This window comes from Marmota flaviventris, chromosome 18 (genome assembly GCF_047511675.1).
Source record: "Marmota flaviventris isolate mMarFla1 chromosome 18, mMarFla1.hap1, whole genome shotgun sequence".
Lineage (NCBI taxonomy): Eukaryota > Metazoa > Chordata > Mammalia > Rodentia > Sciuridae > Marmota > Marmota flaviventris.
In genome coordinates, this window is record NC_092515.1 from 17,249,190 (window position 1) to 17,264,368 (window position 15,179).

Here is a 15,179-nt window from a genome sequence, read left to right on the forward strand (position 1 = left end):
ATAAAGGTATTGTATCCAACTACTACTAAAAATACATATTAAGAAAAAAAAAAAAAAAGAAAAAAAGGAGGGGAATACCTAGACCCTGGTAATCTAGGGGCCAAAGGGATGGGGACCCAGGATGATGTGAGATGAGGATCCGACGCTTGAAAACTCCGAAGTGGGGAGGCCAAACTCCTAAGTGTGGGGGTGCACACTTAGGCTTTCTGGCGGGTCTAGTCAGTATCGTGGGAAGGACAGAGACAAGCACGCGCTAGGAGGTTTGAGCGGATATTTTTATTGGATCTCTGTTCCTTGACTGTCCTCGGAGCAGTCCCGACAGGGTATACCGGGCACTCGGCCCCCGAAGCGGTACGTGTACTTGCGCCCACCGCTCTTACGCACGATGTCGCGGCGGTAGTAGTAGCGTAGACCTCGGCTCAGCTTCTCGTAATTCATGCCGGGCTTCCTCTTGCGCTCGCCCCACAGGCGTGCCACCTAGGTCGGAGGGGGGACTTCGTCAGGGGACGGGTGGGGCGGGGCCGAGACAGGATGGGGGAGCGGACTTGGGGACCCGGCTCGGGTGGTCTGGACGAGGGTCTGGCACCGCCTAGGTGGATTGAATGGGGTTGGTTGAGGCTGGAACCCGGACTCGTTTTAAACCCGGTCTAGAGAGGGCGGAGGTGGGAGCGGGGCCGAGGATTAGGCACAGTGAACGGCAGGATTAGGTTAGATTAGAGTCGACCCGGGGTTTGGCGGGCTAGCGGGGTAGGGGAGCTGCCCTACCTCTTTGGGGTCGCACAGCTGGAACTCGCGGTTGTTGCCAGTCCAGCGGATGCAGCTGCTACGCGCCTGGTCGTGGAGCAGCTCCAGGAGGAACTGCCACAGCTGAATGGGACCTGAGGGGGGAAGGCAGGTGAACACTCAGGCTTCTTAGCCCCAGACCACGCGTTTTGGATGATCTAAGACTCCACCAGGAGTCCAAATGTCCCCTCCTTGGGGATCCTTGAATTCAGACCCCTCCATATAAAGGAATCAAGTGTCAGCCTCAGAGACCCAGAGGTCCAGAGTCCCCATCTAGGAGATTTAGGAGTTTGGCCTTTCCATCCTGGAGATTCGGGCGCCCAAATCCTTATCTCTTTCCTCTGATATAATCCAGGAGCCTGGATCCTCGTCCCCTTGGTCTTTAAAAGATCAGAGTCTTAGTCCTCTCGGCCCTCCCCTCGAGTTCTCGGTACCTAAATCCCTCCTTTCACTGCCAGTTTCCTGGGTCTGCCCCCTTAGGTGCCCCGGCACCGCCACGTTACTCTGGCTTCGCTACCTCGTCAGTCTTCCAGGACCTCTCACCTCGGTGGTTAGTTTTGGGGTAACGAGCCAAGGCATCCCGGTCAGACTGCTGACTCTGTTCGGAGGGAGTGGTGACAGCTGAACTCTGGTATCCCTTCGAAGAGATGCTGCAGTCTGCATGCAGCCCCGGATCCCACGAGGTGGCACAGTTCGAACCCACAGGCCCACTCCACGAAATGGCACAGTCCGCGCGCGGTTCCCCGCTGAGGCCATTGCCCCAGTAGGTGGCGCCGTGGGAGCCCACAGAACAGTCCCAGCTGATGGTGTTTCTGGCAGCCTGGACGTGCGACCACGTGGTGTCACAGTTCTGGCCCACCGTCCCTTCGGAACCAGTGAAGGGGACAGGACCAGGGGCGGGGCCCAGGATCTGGGAGGCGTGGTTCCAAGGGTCCGAGGCAGTGCAGGTGGTGCGGGACAGGTCTGCCCAGTCTCCTGACCACGCAAGGGCCTGAGGGGCTGGCTCTGTGAGGAGGTACAGACCACAAGTGAGGGGAGTTCAGGGGTCCTGGTACCCGGACCCCTTGAGAGTTCTAGCTGTCACTCCTGGTGCCTCCTGTCCAGGGTCCCCCGATCAAGACCATGCCACCTTGAGGATGCAGGCATCTCCAGTCCTAGCCCCGATCCGCTTCAAAGAATGGGGAGGGGGATTCTAAACCTCTAGACCCAGCACCTTCGGACCCCTTCTCCCATCGCCCCTCTGCATACACTCACCTGCCCCCCATGAAGCTTCTGGATGTGCTAAGGAGGGGCTCCAGTCCAGCTCTGGAAATCCTGTGAGGGATTAGATCGCAGCTGAGTTCAAGAAAGGGCGGAAGATTTGGAGACCTCTTCAACCACCCACCCATCCACTGGTCTTTACATGTCAGGGGTTGGGAGTTATTCACTCAGGACTCAGGACCCTCTCTTTCTTTGACCTCGGGAGTCCGGGAGTGCCCCCTCTTCCCTTAGTCCTAGGAACCCAGCCTTCCTCCTCCAGGACACAGGGCTCCCAACCCGGGAGCGAACCTTTCCAGCATGTCTCCGCTGTCGGCGCTTCTCCTCGGAGTGCCAGTTCAGGGAAATAGAAGCCAAATTCAGCGCCTTCTGCAGACAAGAAGGATGTCAAGGCCGGTCAGGAGTCAGCAGAGGCCCTTACCCCCGCACCCTTCCCACACACAGTGTCTCAGTCCCAGCCGCCTACCCAACCCTGACAGCTGGTTCCCCGGAGGCACTTCCTGTGGTGATGCTTCATCCCCATTCCACAAGTCCATGGATGCTCCTTCTGAATATTCTGGGTAGGGAAAAGTGCAATGGGCAAAGGAGGACCCTTAGGGACCCTGGAATATGGGCCCCTGCCCTTGCCTCCCTCAGACCCAGGATCCAGCTTTTGTTCCTTCCTTCTATAGGAGTCTTAAGTCCTTTTTGTCACCGAGGCCCAGGAATCCAGGCCCCGTACTTCTCGGGAATCTAGAAACCCGGGTCCCTCCCTAACCCAGACACCCAGGCATCCATCCAGTCCCCAGTTCGTGGCTCACCTCTGGTGGGTTCCTCTGCCCGCAACCGGGGGTCTCAGCTCCATTTCATACCATGCACCCCCTCCCTCGGGAGCCTGGGCAGGGGGGAATTTTCCGAGACGTCAGAGCAGGGGGTCGCAGCTTGGGTCAGGTTGCAGGGGTTGGGGCGGGGCCGAGTGGCGCCCCCGGCCTCAGGGATGCCACTGGCTCTGAAGCTGTTTCATTGCCAGGGTGGGCGTTTTGAGCTTGGACGAGAGCTTTTGGGGGACAGCGGGTTGGGCGAGTCCCATCAGAGAGGTGTTTACGGGGTGATGAGGGCGGGGCGAGGGGCTTAGTGGAGAGGTGCTCAGACTTGGGGATTTGATCCTGCGACATGTGAGGTGGTGGGGGAGGAGGACCTGGGGTCAGCTGGGCTGCACCGGGCTTATCTGCAACAGGAAGAGGGATTTCCGGCCAGATACCCCCTTCCCAGCTGACGTCACAATTGGCAGGGTGAATGTGGGTTGGGGTGGGGTGGAAGGAGGAGAACCTGAATCCGAATCCCCCAAATCCCACCCCCCCAACAGGCTCAGCGGGGGAGGGCATCCTGGAGCTGCTCCCCAGGAGTGTCAATCATAAGAATAGTAACATCAACAACTTGAATGATAATCGCTAGTAATAACAATAGCTAACCTTAAGTGAAGGCCCATTGTATTTTATATGCCAGAGAATCACGTGCAAAGGTCCTTCATTTAATGAAGGTCCATTTTATGAGGTAGATACTGTTCGTCCCTATTTTATGAAGGAGGAAATTGAGGCAGACATCCTCCCACTTCTCTTTCCAAAGCCCATGTACTTCCATGCTCTAAGTTTGAAACTGGAAGATTTTGAGTATAAATTCAATGAGATATCACATGGAGTTATTAGAAGTGAGGATGACATTTTATGAAAGATGTCTCTGTGAAGAAATAAACACAGATATTCAGGGTTGAAGAGCTATAATGCCTGTAACTTGCTTAAAAAAATTAATACACATGAACATGTTTATCTGAAATTCATAAGTAGGTATTTCATATTGCTATTTGCTGTCTGGCAACCCTAAACTCAGGTAACCTGGCCTTAGATACTGTGTTTGTGCCAGACCTCCTATACAAATAAGTAAATATTTACTGCTAGAAAGAATCTTTTTTAATATGGAGTTACCAATATTCATTCAGCTTCATAAAATATTTGCCATTCTGGAGGCAGGAGTTGTGTGGAGAGCACTGCTTTCCTGTTCATTTTACAGAAGGGAAACTGACCTCAAGAGGGAGAGTCACTTGGAACTGGGATTAGAACCCAGTGGGAGCAATCCATTGAGCCCTGGGGTATAACTCCATCCATTCACTCCATGTATCTGAAGGGAGTCCTGGCCTCCTTTCCCTGAATTTTGGCCTCTTTCCTGTCTGTCTCCATGTGCTTCTCCCCTGGTTGGTGTCCTTAGCTGTGGGTCTCTGTTGCACCAGGACTGAATCCAGTGAGGTCTTGTCACTCAGTATCTCAGACAAGTCTTGCTCCCTCCCTTCTCTGAGTGTTCCCATCTTCTCCATCTCTTGGAGTTTTCTCCCCACCTCCCTTCTCATTGCAGTCTCTAATAGTTCTTATCACTCTGCCTGAGCTTTCCCCTCTCCCTCCATCTCTGTATCTTTGCCTGCTCTTCCTCTCCATCTCTGTGCATATCTCTCTGGGTCCTTGACAAGACTCCTGTGCTTACTTTAACAACCCTTCTTTCCGGAATCACTCTCTCTTTCCATGTCCTTCCTGTCCCAGAGGTTGCAGTAAGCAGATCAGGGATAGGAAGGGCTAGTGATAGGGAAAAGGGGTTTGAGGGTCCTGGAACTGGGAGGTCCAGCCCAGGTGGCAGGGGGCTAAGGGCACTTCCTGCCAAGGAGGGAGGCCCTCACCTCTCAGACCAGACTGGAAAATATGACGTCAGAGACGAGGCAGTAAGAGAGGGGAAGACAGGAACAGAAGAAATTTGATACCTCTCCTGGGTGATCTCCTTCCTGAGAGGCCTTCGTATTGCTGCTCCCAGCCCCCAGCCCCAGTCCTTCCCTGAGTTACCCCCTAGCCCAGGACTCTATGGCTGCATCCCTGGGAGATTTTCATTCCTTTCCCGCAGTCTAACCCTGCAAGCCCCTTAGAACCTACCCTAACCTCCTTCCAGACCTCCAGTGCTCAGTGGTGGTCCCTTGGTTTTCTAAACCCATAGTATGTGATGCCAGTCAGTTCCTGCTTGCTGCCTGAACTTTGTCCCAGCTTCTCTGCTGCCTTTAGGGTAAAGCCTAAGCTCTTAGCCTGGTGCTCAAGGTCCTGCTTGGACACCTCTTCAGCAGGTGGAGGCAAGCTCCAAGAAGGAAAAAGACTCAAGAGATACAGATATCTAGAGACAAGAAACAGAGGGCACTGAGAGACCCACGCAAGACAAGTTGGCTGACATATGGCAGAGTGAAGAAACTAAACAGCGAACCAGAGTAAGAATGGCAGGAAGAAAACCTGAGTGGACAGTTCTTTAGGAAGGCCTCCCTGACCCCCAGGTAAACACCCAGGGATCCCCCCTGCTGGCCCTGGCCAGTCTGGGCCTACTCTCTGACACTGAACCATGAACTCTGAGGAAGCAGGATACAGGACTGTTTGTCGTTTGTCACTGCTAATGATGCTGTCACCCAGCATCATCCAGGTCCTCGATGAGAGTTTGCTGACTGCTTAAAGCCTAAAGGCTGTGAGCTCCAGAAGGTAAGGTCTAGGAGACCTCCTATCTTGATGCTGATAACACAGGCTGGTGTGTGGAAACTAATCTGAAATCTGAGCCTCAGCTTGGCTGTTACCTTCCCAAAGCTTTCCTTCCTGCTCTGGAATAGGCGGCACTCAGTATGCACTTAAGAGGTTTTAAGTGGAGGTAATGGGCACATAGTAGGGGCTCAAAATGCTCATCTGGATGTCTGCCTGGGTAAAACTTCAAGGCTACTCACATTCTCAGGTGAGGGAAAAGCCTGGTACCCAAAGAGTTCTTCCAAGCACAGCCAGGGATGGAAATGAACGTAAATTTATTGAAACTGGTTTTGGGGCAAGTGTGTGGATAGTTGAGGGTTCTCCTCTGGGGAGGAGCCAGCGCCCGGCCGGATGGGAGCGGGTGCCCAGCCACAGACCCTATCTCAGTCCCAACTTCTTCTTTTCCTTCTGCTTCTTGCGGACCACATCCAGGTTCCGGTCCTTCCACATGCTCTTACGAAGCTTGATGGGGCGTGAGCCCACGTATTTCCCTGTGGGACAGGAGGACTTAAGGTCAGGCTTGGGGTAAGGCTTAGGCCAGATGCCTGCCATACCCACTGCCCCTAGGGAAAGCCTCACCCACCATTCATCTCACGCATGGCGCGCACATAGTCACTTGGGTCCTTGAAGCTGACAAAGCCATAGCCCTTGGTCTTGCCTGTGCGCTTGTCACGGATCACCTTAGCCTTAAGGAAGGATGGGAAGCGGCTGAAGGCACGTGCCAAGATGTCATCATTCACCTCATTGCCCAAATCCCCGCAGAAGATCCGGAAGTCATCTGGGGTTGGGAGAGAGAAGTCAGAGGAAGCAGATGCTGGCCCCTGTCCACCCTATTTTAATGACCCCATCTTCTCTGATGCATCCTTAAGCTCTCTTTCCTCTATTCCCAAAGTCTCTACTCTGGGATCCTTGGTGATAACAGCCAACATCTTTGCAGTATTTACCCTGTGACAAGTACCCTGGGGGGTTTACATATCTGATGCTCCCAACAGCCCTTTCACACTGAGGCACAGAGAGGTCAAGCGGCTTCAAACTTACACAACTAGAAGGTGGCAGATGGGACATGAGCTCTGGCATCTGGCTCCAGGGTCCTCACTTTTAACCTCTAACTGTATTGCTTTTTCTCACCCAGGACTGTCACACATTCCTATGAAGAAGCCCTGATTTCTGGCCTGGTCCTGGCCTTCCCTCTGAGACCCTGTTGTTCCTTGGTCTTCTGGACACCTCTCCAAGGATGTCCCCTGGGCCCGACACTCACCAGCCTCCCACCATGGCACCTCAGCACCACAGGCTTCACCTTTCTTCAGCTATGCAGAGGCTGCTCTAATTCTACCTTGAAATTAGAAACTGTGTGACTTTCTCCAAAGCTGATCTCAGCTGCCACTCTTGGGACTATCCCTGGGCAATATCCTAGGCCTGAGCCTAGACTGATCATGCTCTACCCCAATGAATCACTATCCCCAGAAAGCACATATCATTATTTTCTTTTTGGAGATAGGAAAATGAGGCTTGAAAGGCTAACTACCAAGGTCTCAGATCTAGGGTCCCAAACCAACACTGGACCCATCTGGGTCAAGGCTGCTTGGCCCTGACCTGGGGCAGGTATATTGTCCCAGGATAGGAGGCAAAAGTCAAGGACTGGGTGGGAGGTAAGTTTATTTTCTTCCTCAGCTATTGCTATGATTGCCCCAGGCTTCTGTGATGGTTAAGGACACTTTGAGAACAAGCTAGGCCATCCCAGGAGGAAACAATCTGACAAACTAAGAGGGTAGGAGCTTCTAAGACATTTGGCCTGGACACTTGAAAAAATTATACATAACACAAGGAGGTGGAGCATGCCTGTGATCCCAACAGCTTGGGAGGCTGAGGCAGGAGCATTACAATTTCAAAGTCAGCCTCAGCAACTCAGCAAGACCCTGTCTCAAAAGACAAAAACAAAAACAAACAAAACCCCAAACCAACCAACCAACCCCCCAAAACCAAACCAAACCAAACCCAAAGAGGTGGGAGGAAGACCATTCGCATTGAAAGTTAATACGTGGCTGCAGAGGTGCCTCCTGAGGCCAGTCAGTATGCAGGCTGGCTTCCCCTCCCAGCCAAAGCATCTCCGTGGACAGGCCTCTTCCCACCACTCTCTAATCACTCTTGCTGCTAAGGGTGACAATCCAGGGAAAGGGAAAGGTTCACAAGGGGCTCAGCAAGCAGAGGTACCCCCTAAAGCTTCACTTGCCCAGCTGGATCTATAGCTACCACCTGGGCCAGTGGGCAGGGTGCTGGTTGAAACCTAGACATGCCACTGACTTCTACCCCACCATGCCTCCCAGGCCTTACTTTATATGAATGAGCACTCATTTCTCCTGGGTTTGAGACTTGGTCAAGTGAATCCCAGGATCTAACTGTGCTTAGCCCAGATTATCTATAATTTATTTATTTAGGGTTGCTGGGGATGGAACACAAGACCCTGTATGACAGGCAATTGCTCTACCACTGAGCTGTGCCCCCTCAGCCCTCTAAGCCCTATTTAAACAGAACAAAACAAAAAAAATATAATGTAGAGACATAAAACTACATGTATCCTGGCTTGGGAGAAATAGCTGTAAGAATGTTTTGAGAAAACTGGGGATATATGAATACAAATTGGCTATAAGATGTCATGAAATTACTGTTACTTTTCTTAGGTAATGGTATTATGATATGAAAGCAAGGGTCTTAGAAGAAGATGAATACTAAGATATTTAGAAATGATGGAATAACTTCACTTATAATTTGCTTCAAATGACTGAGAAAAAGACAAGGGGCTGGGGTAGCTCAGTGGTAGAGCACTTGCCCAGCATGTGTGAGGGTTCCATCCCCAGCACTGCAAATCAACAACAAAAAATATACATACACAGAGGAGTAAAGTGAATGTAGCAAAATGTTAACTGGAATCTAGGTGGTAGATAAATCATTCATGTCATTCTGTACTTAAAATTTTTTTCATAAAAAGTTGGGGAAAAAAGAATGCTCTTTTTTTGTCTTTTAGCATGGCAGGTCTGTCATGAGTAAAAACAGGGGCCAGAAGGCCCTAGGTATCTATCACCCCCACCAAGTTCTGGACCGTGGTTGGGGAGGGACCTGCCCCTCAGAGCACAGTCTGGGTTAACTACAAAGAGCTGTGGAATTATCTGGCTCCCCTTCCCTGCCTATAGCCCAAAGAGGCAGCATGGCCTGTCCCTGGTTGATCAACACTCATGCTTTAGCCACTTACCTGCATCCCACTCCAGCAGGCTGGGGTCCTCCCAGCTACTCCCAGCTGCTGTGCGAATGCAGCGTTTCAATTTCTCTGGCTTCCCTTTCTTCTTGTCTTCACCCAAGGGTTCTGGGACCTGCAGAGGAAAGGGGGTGAGGTACCAAGGGCTTGGTGTTAGAGTGTCCTACTCTGCTTTGCCCCCAGCTGTCCTGCCTCCAGTTACAGGACTGGATATGATTCTAGGTATGGAATACTTGGGTCTACCTCCCTTTTCCCAGAGTCCTCCTACCCTCTGGAGAGAGGACTACGTGTTTTCCTGTGTGTGAAAACTAATGGGCTTCTGCCTATCCTCCTAGCCCTTTCTGTCCCCTTGTTGTTATGCTCCCTGCTTACCTCAAGAGCCATAAGGCCAGGAGGTGGCTCAGGCCGAGGGGGCCTGGGTCGTGGACGCAAGGACAGGAGCTCAGGAATGCGCAGTGGGGGCAGCAGGCCACGTACCACCTCCAGTGGGAGGGGCAGGGGCTCAGGTTCCGGCAATGGCATGGCCAGGGCCAGTGGGAGGCTGGGCCCAATGACTGCAGGGCCAGCTGGAGCACCTCCTGCACCCACAGCCACTGCTGCACTAGCCTCTTCCAGCCCAGCTGCTGCCGCCACCACTGCTTCTTCCTTCTCTTTCAGGCCCAATCCCAGGCCTAGGCCCAGCTCTCTGGGTGCTGCTGGCTCTTCCTGTGAGCAAGAGGAGGGCATGAGGGGGGTCAGATCACAGATCTGTATCTTACTTCCATTCCCATCCCACACAACAAAGTAAGGCCCTAAAGCCAGAGAGCAGGCAAAAAAGGGAAGTCTCTACTCAGACAGAAATGGAGAAAAATAAGCAGAGAGGAAGAGACAGGCAGACATAGGTAAAAACATCGAGACACAAAAACACGGACATCAGAGGAAAAATAGAGACAGAGACAGAAATAGACCCTCAGCCTGTTTCTCTCTACTCTTCAAAAAGGTTTGGCCATGGAAAAAAACCAGAGAAAGACAGAGGCAAACAAAGATTAAGAGAGAAAGTCAAAGAAATGAAGCCAGGCAAACTTAGACCTTTCACATGGGGTCAGGATCGAGGGTATCCCTGCCCACTGCACCTCTGATATTAGTTCCCTGTCCACACTCACCAGGGGAGGCCTCAGAGCAGCCATAGAGCCCAGGGGGGGTCCTGGGGCCCGAGCCATTGGTGGCAGCATCATAGGTGGTCCAGGGGGCCCAGGAAGAGGGGGTCCTACAAGGGCCTGGTGAGGGGGCCGCAGGGCCATTGGACGGGGAGCACCAGCTGCGGGAGAGAGAGCAGAATCTGTCAGGGTGTTAGTGGGGGAGTTGGAGGGCTTGGGGGAAAAGCTGTGTGGCAGGGATGATGACCCTGGCCCCCTCACCTGCTCTCTGTAGCACGTGGGGGACGAAGGCCGGACGCAGGATAGGGGCCCTCTGAGGGGCCACAGCTGTGGGAAAGAGAGATGGGGGTGTGTGTCATGGGGGACAGGGGCAACTGGGGCAAGGTGTGTGTGAGAGTACTCTCAGCATCCAAGAAATCCTGGAGAAGAGTCTGGGGACTCTTCTGGAAGATATGAAGGTTTTTCCATGGGTTCATTCAGCAAAAATGTATCCACAAGGATCTCTTGTGGGCCCCAGCCCTGTGGTGGGCAGTGCTAAGGACCCACTAATAGACCAAGAGTTCTCAGGGAGCTCCTGTTTCAAAGTAGGAGAGAACAGATGCATCACTAGAGACTGACAGCCCAGAATGGTCAGGGCTGAAATGAGGGAATGCTCAGGTGGAGGGATCAGGGATAAGAGAGGGAAGGCCAGGGAGCTGTCAAGAGTCCAGACGAGCCCTTTGAACCAGCCTAGACTAGATTAGAGGTTTCTTGGAGAAAGAGACCTGTGAGTTGAGACTTAAAGGATAATGAAGAGTTAGGCCAAGAGTTGAGTGGAACTGTTACTGGCAGGCAGAACTTTTATAAGCATACCTTTTTCCCTTTTCAGTTTAATAGGATTGTCATAAGGAAGTGGAGGGCCGGAGAGCATCATGACAAGGGTTGAAGGATCAGCAAGCTTTTAAACACAGCCTTCTTGGCTAAGCCACGGATGTCTTTTTGAGGATACGGGGGAGCCACAGTAGCGATGGAAGGAGCGGGAGGTGATTAAGTCAGCCATGCTTTTTTTTTTTTTTGCCAAAACCATAGTAAAGAGTAAGAAATGTCAGCTTTGGACACAGAGGCAGGAAGATTTCAAGTTCAAAGCCAGCCTCAGCAATTTAGTGAGGCCCTAAGCAACTTAGTGAGACCCTGTCTCTAAATAAAATACTAAAAAAGGGGTGGGGATGTAGCTCAGTGGTTGAGTGCCCTGGGTTCAATCCCTGGTACCAAAACAAAAAAGAGTAAGAAATATTAATACTTTTCATGTCATATAAAAAAAGTGTAATAGATTTAGAAAACATTATTAACAAACTTGACTTAACAGAGATCATACCAAAATTTTATATCTAAATGAAAAATAATGTCACAAAAACTGACAATGAACATAGGGGTTACCTGAAAAACAAAAGGTAGAAAATGGTAGAGTGGCCTGTGGAGGGGACAGGTTGGAAGATCACAGCTGAGTTACAAGGGGCAATGGAGAGAAGGGACTGCAACAAAAGCATGGCTGGAACATCTCAGCAATGTTCAGGGATCTTGGGGAAACAGAGGGGATCTCTCTCTGCAAGGAAGCAGGCCACACAGCGTCTGACTACTGGAAGAGGAGCTTGATGTTTGACCTGTTCATCCCCTCAACAGATACTGTGTAATGCTTTCTGTGCCACAGGTACCAAGACTTGTTCCCCTTGTGGAGCTGACATTTTAGAAGAAGCAAAAGATGATGATGATAATCACCAAAATAAGTAAACTGCATAGCTTGTTGTAAGGTGTTAAATGCTGGGGAGTAACAGAGGGGGGTTGGTTTGCAGGGACCAAATTAACTTGAGAAACTCAGAAAGGAAGTACATAGTAAGGTTTGTGCTTTAGAAAGATGATGATGTCAGGTGGGGATGAATGCAGAAGATTTAAAGCAGTGATTCAGGCAAGGGGCTGAACTGCCTAAACAATTATGCCTGGATATATGTGGGCGTCCTGGCTCCTGACTTACCTGCTCGCCGTAGGAACATAGCTTCTCGAGCCTCTGGACTGTCCAGGTGACTCCGATCAGCAGGGCCAAAGCCAACTGTTGGGAGGGAAGAGATGAGGATGGAGGGAGGAGTCATGGGCATCCCTTTTTGCTACCCTGTCTGATCTCCTGACCCCTTTATTTTGCCATTCTTTACTTACCTGGGCCCACAAAAGGAGGGCCACCAACCATGGGAGGAACTACTGTGGCTGCAGCAGCTGCCCGGGCCTCCAGAGTCTGTTGCACCTGTTGGGGAGGAGATTGGAGTGAGAGGCCTGACTTAGTGCTCCCTGGCTGGCCACTCTAGGAGCCAAGGCTTTCATCCTTCATGTTCTGTGTGGGGCTGGCTCTCTGTCAGGTCTCAGTTAAAATGTCACTCCTCAGGGAGGCTCTTAGAATCATGCTAGATAAAGCTGTCTTAAGCTTCTTCTAGCAGCAACTTCTTTCGTCACCCAGCTTCATACTCTCCACAGCACTTGGTACTATCTAAAATTATTTCCAATCTGTCCCCCGCATCTACCATGTCACCACCCTGGTTCCGGCCAACATTATTATCTTGCTTAGATTATACAGTAACCTCTTCCTCAGTTTCCTGCATTCTGCCCTTCTCTCCTACAGTCTATTCTCTAGACATACAGAGCCACCTTGTTATACCTAAGTTGAACGACATCATCTTTCTGTTTAAAATCCTCCAACAGCTCCCCATCTCAGAGTAAAAGCCCAGGTTCTTTTTTTTCCCTTCCTGTGGGGTGGGTGCCAGGGATTGAACTCAGGGACACTCCACCACTGAGCCACACCCCCAGCCCTATTTTGTACTTTATTTAGAGATAGAGTCTCACTGAGTTGCTTAGTGTCTCACTGTTGCTGAGTCTGGCTTTGAACCTGTGATCCTCCAGTCTCAGCCTTCATAGCTGCTGGGATTACAGACATGTACCACCGTGCTAGGCAAAGCCAAGATTCTCATGGTAAACCACGTGGTCCTACAAGATCTGGCATCAATCATCTCTGTCTTTATCTCCTCCCACTTACCTCTCTGCCTATTCCACTTTAGTCACTGATCTCCCTGCTGAACATGATCACTCACTTCACTAGCAGTTCTCTTCCTCCAGATATCTGCATGGTTCCCTCCCTTGTTATCCTTTATATCTTTGATAAATGTCACCTTCTCAGAAAGGCCTTCTCTGGGCTAATAAAATACTACTTTTCTTACCACACTTTGACTTCTCTCTCCCTAGTAAAACAAATTCCAAAAAGGCAATGATTGGTTTTGTTTTGTTCTCTGCTAAATGTCCAAGGCCTAGAATAGTGCCTGGTACACAGAAGACAACCAGTAATTGTTCTTTGATAGAATGGATGACTTTCACAGAATGAATGATGTTTACTTAGTTTTTTATTGTTGTTTTGAGGGTACAGGGGATTGAACTCAGGGCCACTCAACCACTGAGCCAAATCTCCAGCCCTGTTTTGTATTTTACTTAGAGACAGGGTCTCACTTAGTGCCTGACTTTTGCAGAGACAGGTTTTGAACTCTAGATCCTCCTTCCAAGATGATGGGATTACTGTGCCCGCTCAGTTTTAACAGTCCCTTTCCACTAGTCATATTTAGCTAGTTACTGAGCCCTTGAAATTTGACTGAGATTGACAAGAATTAGTTAACTTAAATATAAATTTTAAATAAGTACCGAACATAACCATCATTGCAGAAAGTTCTATTAGCTAACATGCTCTAAATGTAAGCTCCCCCAAAAAACAAATATTGTGCGTCGTGGCACATGAGATATTTGACATGCTAATTAAATTCACAAGCCAAAACGTCAACACCTATCTGTGTTCACACACTTGCTGCCTTACACGCCTTAGCTCAGCCTTACCTGCTGGTATGTGTTGGTCGCGATAATTGGGCGGATCACAGGAGCTGCTGGGACCTGCATCGCTTCGACCGTGGGGACCGTGGGCACCGCAGGCACTGCGGTTGGGATTCCAGTTACTGGAGCCCCCAGAACTTCCTGCTCAAACCTAGGGGAGCAGAACAGACACCAAAGATCAGGTCCTCGCACCAATTCTGGAACGCTGGGTACATCGCGACAGCGCCTTCATCCTTGACAACATCTCCATTTCACTACCCGCCCCTCCGCCCCGAAGATTCCACTTCCCCATGACAGAGTTATATCTCGAGCCTATCGCAGCCTGGAGGCGCCAAGGTTCAGTAGCTCTAGTTCTGGCATGGCTTTTATCACCCCCTCTCGCGGGCCTTACAGGGCCATCTCCGCCTCCATTTCCTTCAAGCGTTCCTCGCCGCTCTTGCCCGGGATGCCGGCACCAGGGCCCGGGACCACGGGTCCTCCTGCACCCGGGAGCCCCGGGGCTGGCATCGCCCCGGCCATTGCTGCAGCCGTCCTTGTCGCTGCTACTACTGTTTCTGCTCAGCGGTCGCAGAGGTTCCTGCCGTCTACTCTCTGGCTTCGTCAGGATGGGCGCCTGCGATGACGGTCAGCGAAAGCGACGAGCGCCAGGACGTGACGCCTCACGTCCGTGAGCAAGGGCCAATGAGATATGGCCACACCCCCAGGAAGGAATATAAGCCAATCAGAGCGCCGAAGGGATGAACTAACGGAAGAATCTGGGTCAATCGTAGAGCTGTGAAGAGAGGCGGCCACCCTTTCCAGGAGGAGCGCGGGCAAATGAGAACCAAGCAAAGTCAGTTGGTCCCGCCCTAATGTGGAATCTGGACCTTTGAGAATACAGGAAAGTTAGGAGGCCCCACCCGTGCCATAACCGAGTCCTACGCCAAGTTTGCAAACACGCTGAGATCCACGTCGGTCCCGGGACTAGGCAAGGCTGGAGGCCTAGCCAGGGACTGAGAACTCGGGCTCTGGATTAGACAGTCACACGTCTGTGACTTCCAGAAAAACTAGTGACGTCATGGGGGGGGGAAGCTCTGGGAAAGCGCCTGACCCGGAGACTTCCTGGAGAAGACATTTGCTAGAGAAAATGGGGAGATATTTTTTTGGGGGGGGTAGAAGGAACAATTTATGCCAAGGCCCAATGATCCAGAGTGTCAACTCAGAAGTGCATCGTGGGTTTGGTCTCTACGCCCTTTCTTGTGACATGGTTGACTTCTTCCTCTTTTAACTCCTCCTTTCCTCAAATCGTTTTAT

The 15,179-nt window shown here is 51.2% G+C and overlaps 2 protein-coding genes across 4 annotated transcripts; both read right to left on the bottom strand.

The window, feature by feature from the left end:
- Positions 1-276: 276 nt before the first annotated feature.
- Etv2 (ETS variant transcription factor 2) lies at positions 277-2,926 on the bottom strand. Its single transcript, XM_071604593.1, has 7 exons — positions 2,841-2,926; positions 2,507-2,596; positions 2,320-2,409; positions 2,038-2,097; positions 1,327-1,788; positions 766-878; positions 277-477 (listed from the first exon to the last, which is right to left on the bottom strand). Exons 2-7 carry the CDS (start codon positions 2,574-2,576, stop codon positions 277-279), a joined length of 996 nt encoding a protein of 331 aa, XP_071460694.1. The 5' UTR covers positions 2,577-2,596; positions 2,841-2,926.
- Positions 2,927-5,867: 2,941 nt separating this feature from the next.
- On the bottom strand, positions 5,868-14,521 carry Rbm42 (RNA binding motif protein 42). Of its 3 annotated transcripts, none has more exons than XM_027941298.2 (10): positions 14,278-14,521; positions 13,893-14,037; positions 12,183-12,267; positions 12,004-12,078; positions 10,257-10,322; positions 10,002-10,156; positions 9,232-9,564; positions 8,857-8,974; positions 6,193-6,387; positions 5,868-6,100 (listed from the first exon to the last, which is right to left on the bottom strand). In XM_027941298.2, exons 1-10 carry the CDS (start codon positions 14,403-14,405, stop codon positions 5,988-5,990), a joined length of 1,413 nt encoding a protein of 470 aa, XP_027797099.1. In that variant the 5' UTR covers positions 14,406-14,521; the 3' UTR covers positions 5,868-5,987. The 3 variants fall into 3 exon arrangements, with proteins under 3 accessions (XP_027797099.1, XP_027797098.1, XP_027797101.1); XM_027941297.2 differs by having other exon boundaries at positions 10,002-10,177; XM_027941300.2 differs by lacking the exon at positions 10,257-10,322 and having other exon boundaries at positions 14,278-14,520.
- Between the last annotated feature and the right edge of the window lie 658 nt (positions 14,522-15,179).

Bases quoted from the DNA above. Each gene is read 5' to 3' on its own strand.
- Rbm42 (XM_027941297.2), bottom strand. From the start codon at position 14,405: ATGGCCGGGGCGATGCCAGCCCCGGGGCTCCCGGGTGCAGGAGGACCC. The intron at 10,178-10,256 runs GTGAGGGGGCCA...ACACCCTGACAG, and splicing joins CCACGTGCTACAGAGAGCAG to ATTCTGCTCTCTCTCCCGCA. The intron at 6,101-6,192 runs GTGGGTGAGGCT...CCTGTCCCACAG, and splicing joins CGCCATGCGTGAGATGAATG to GGAAATACGTGGGCTCACGC.
- Etv2 (XM_071604593.1), bottom strand. From the start codon at position 2,576: ATGGACTTGTGGAATGGGGATGAAGCATCACCACAGGAAGTGCCTCCG. The intron at 2,098-2,319 runs GTTGGGAGCCCT...AATCCCTCACAG, and splicing joins CTGGAAAGGTTCGCTCCCGG to GATTTCCAGAGCTGGACTGG. The intron at 1,789-2,037 runs GTGAGTGTATGC...ACCTCCTCACAG, and splicing joins AGAAGCTTCATGGGGGGCAG to AGCCAGCCCCTCAGGCCCTT.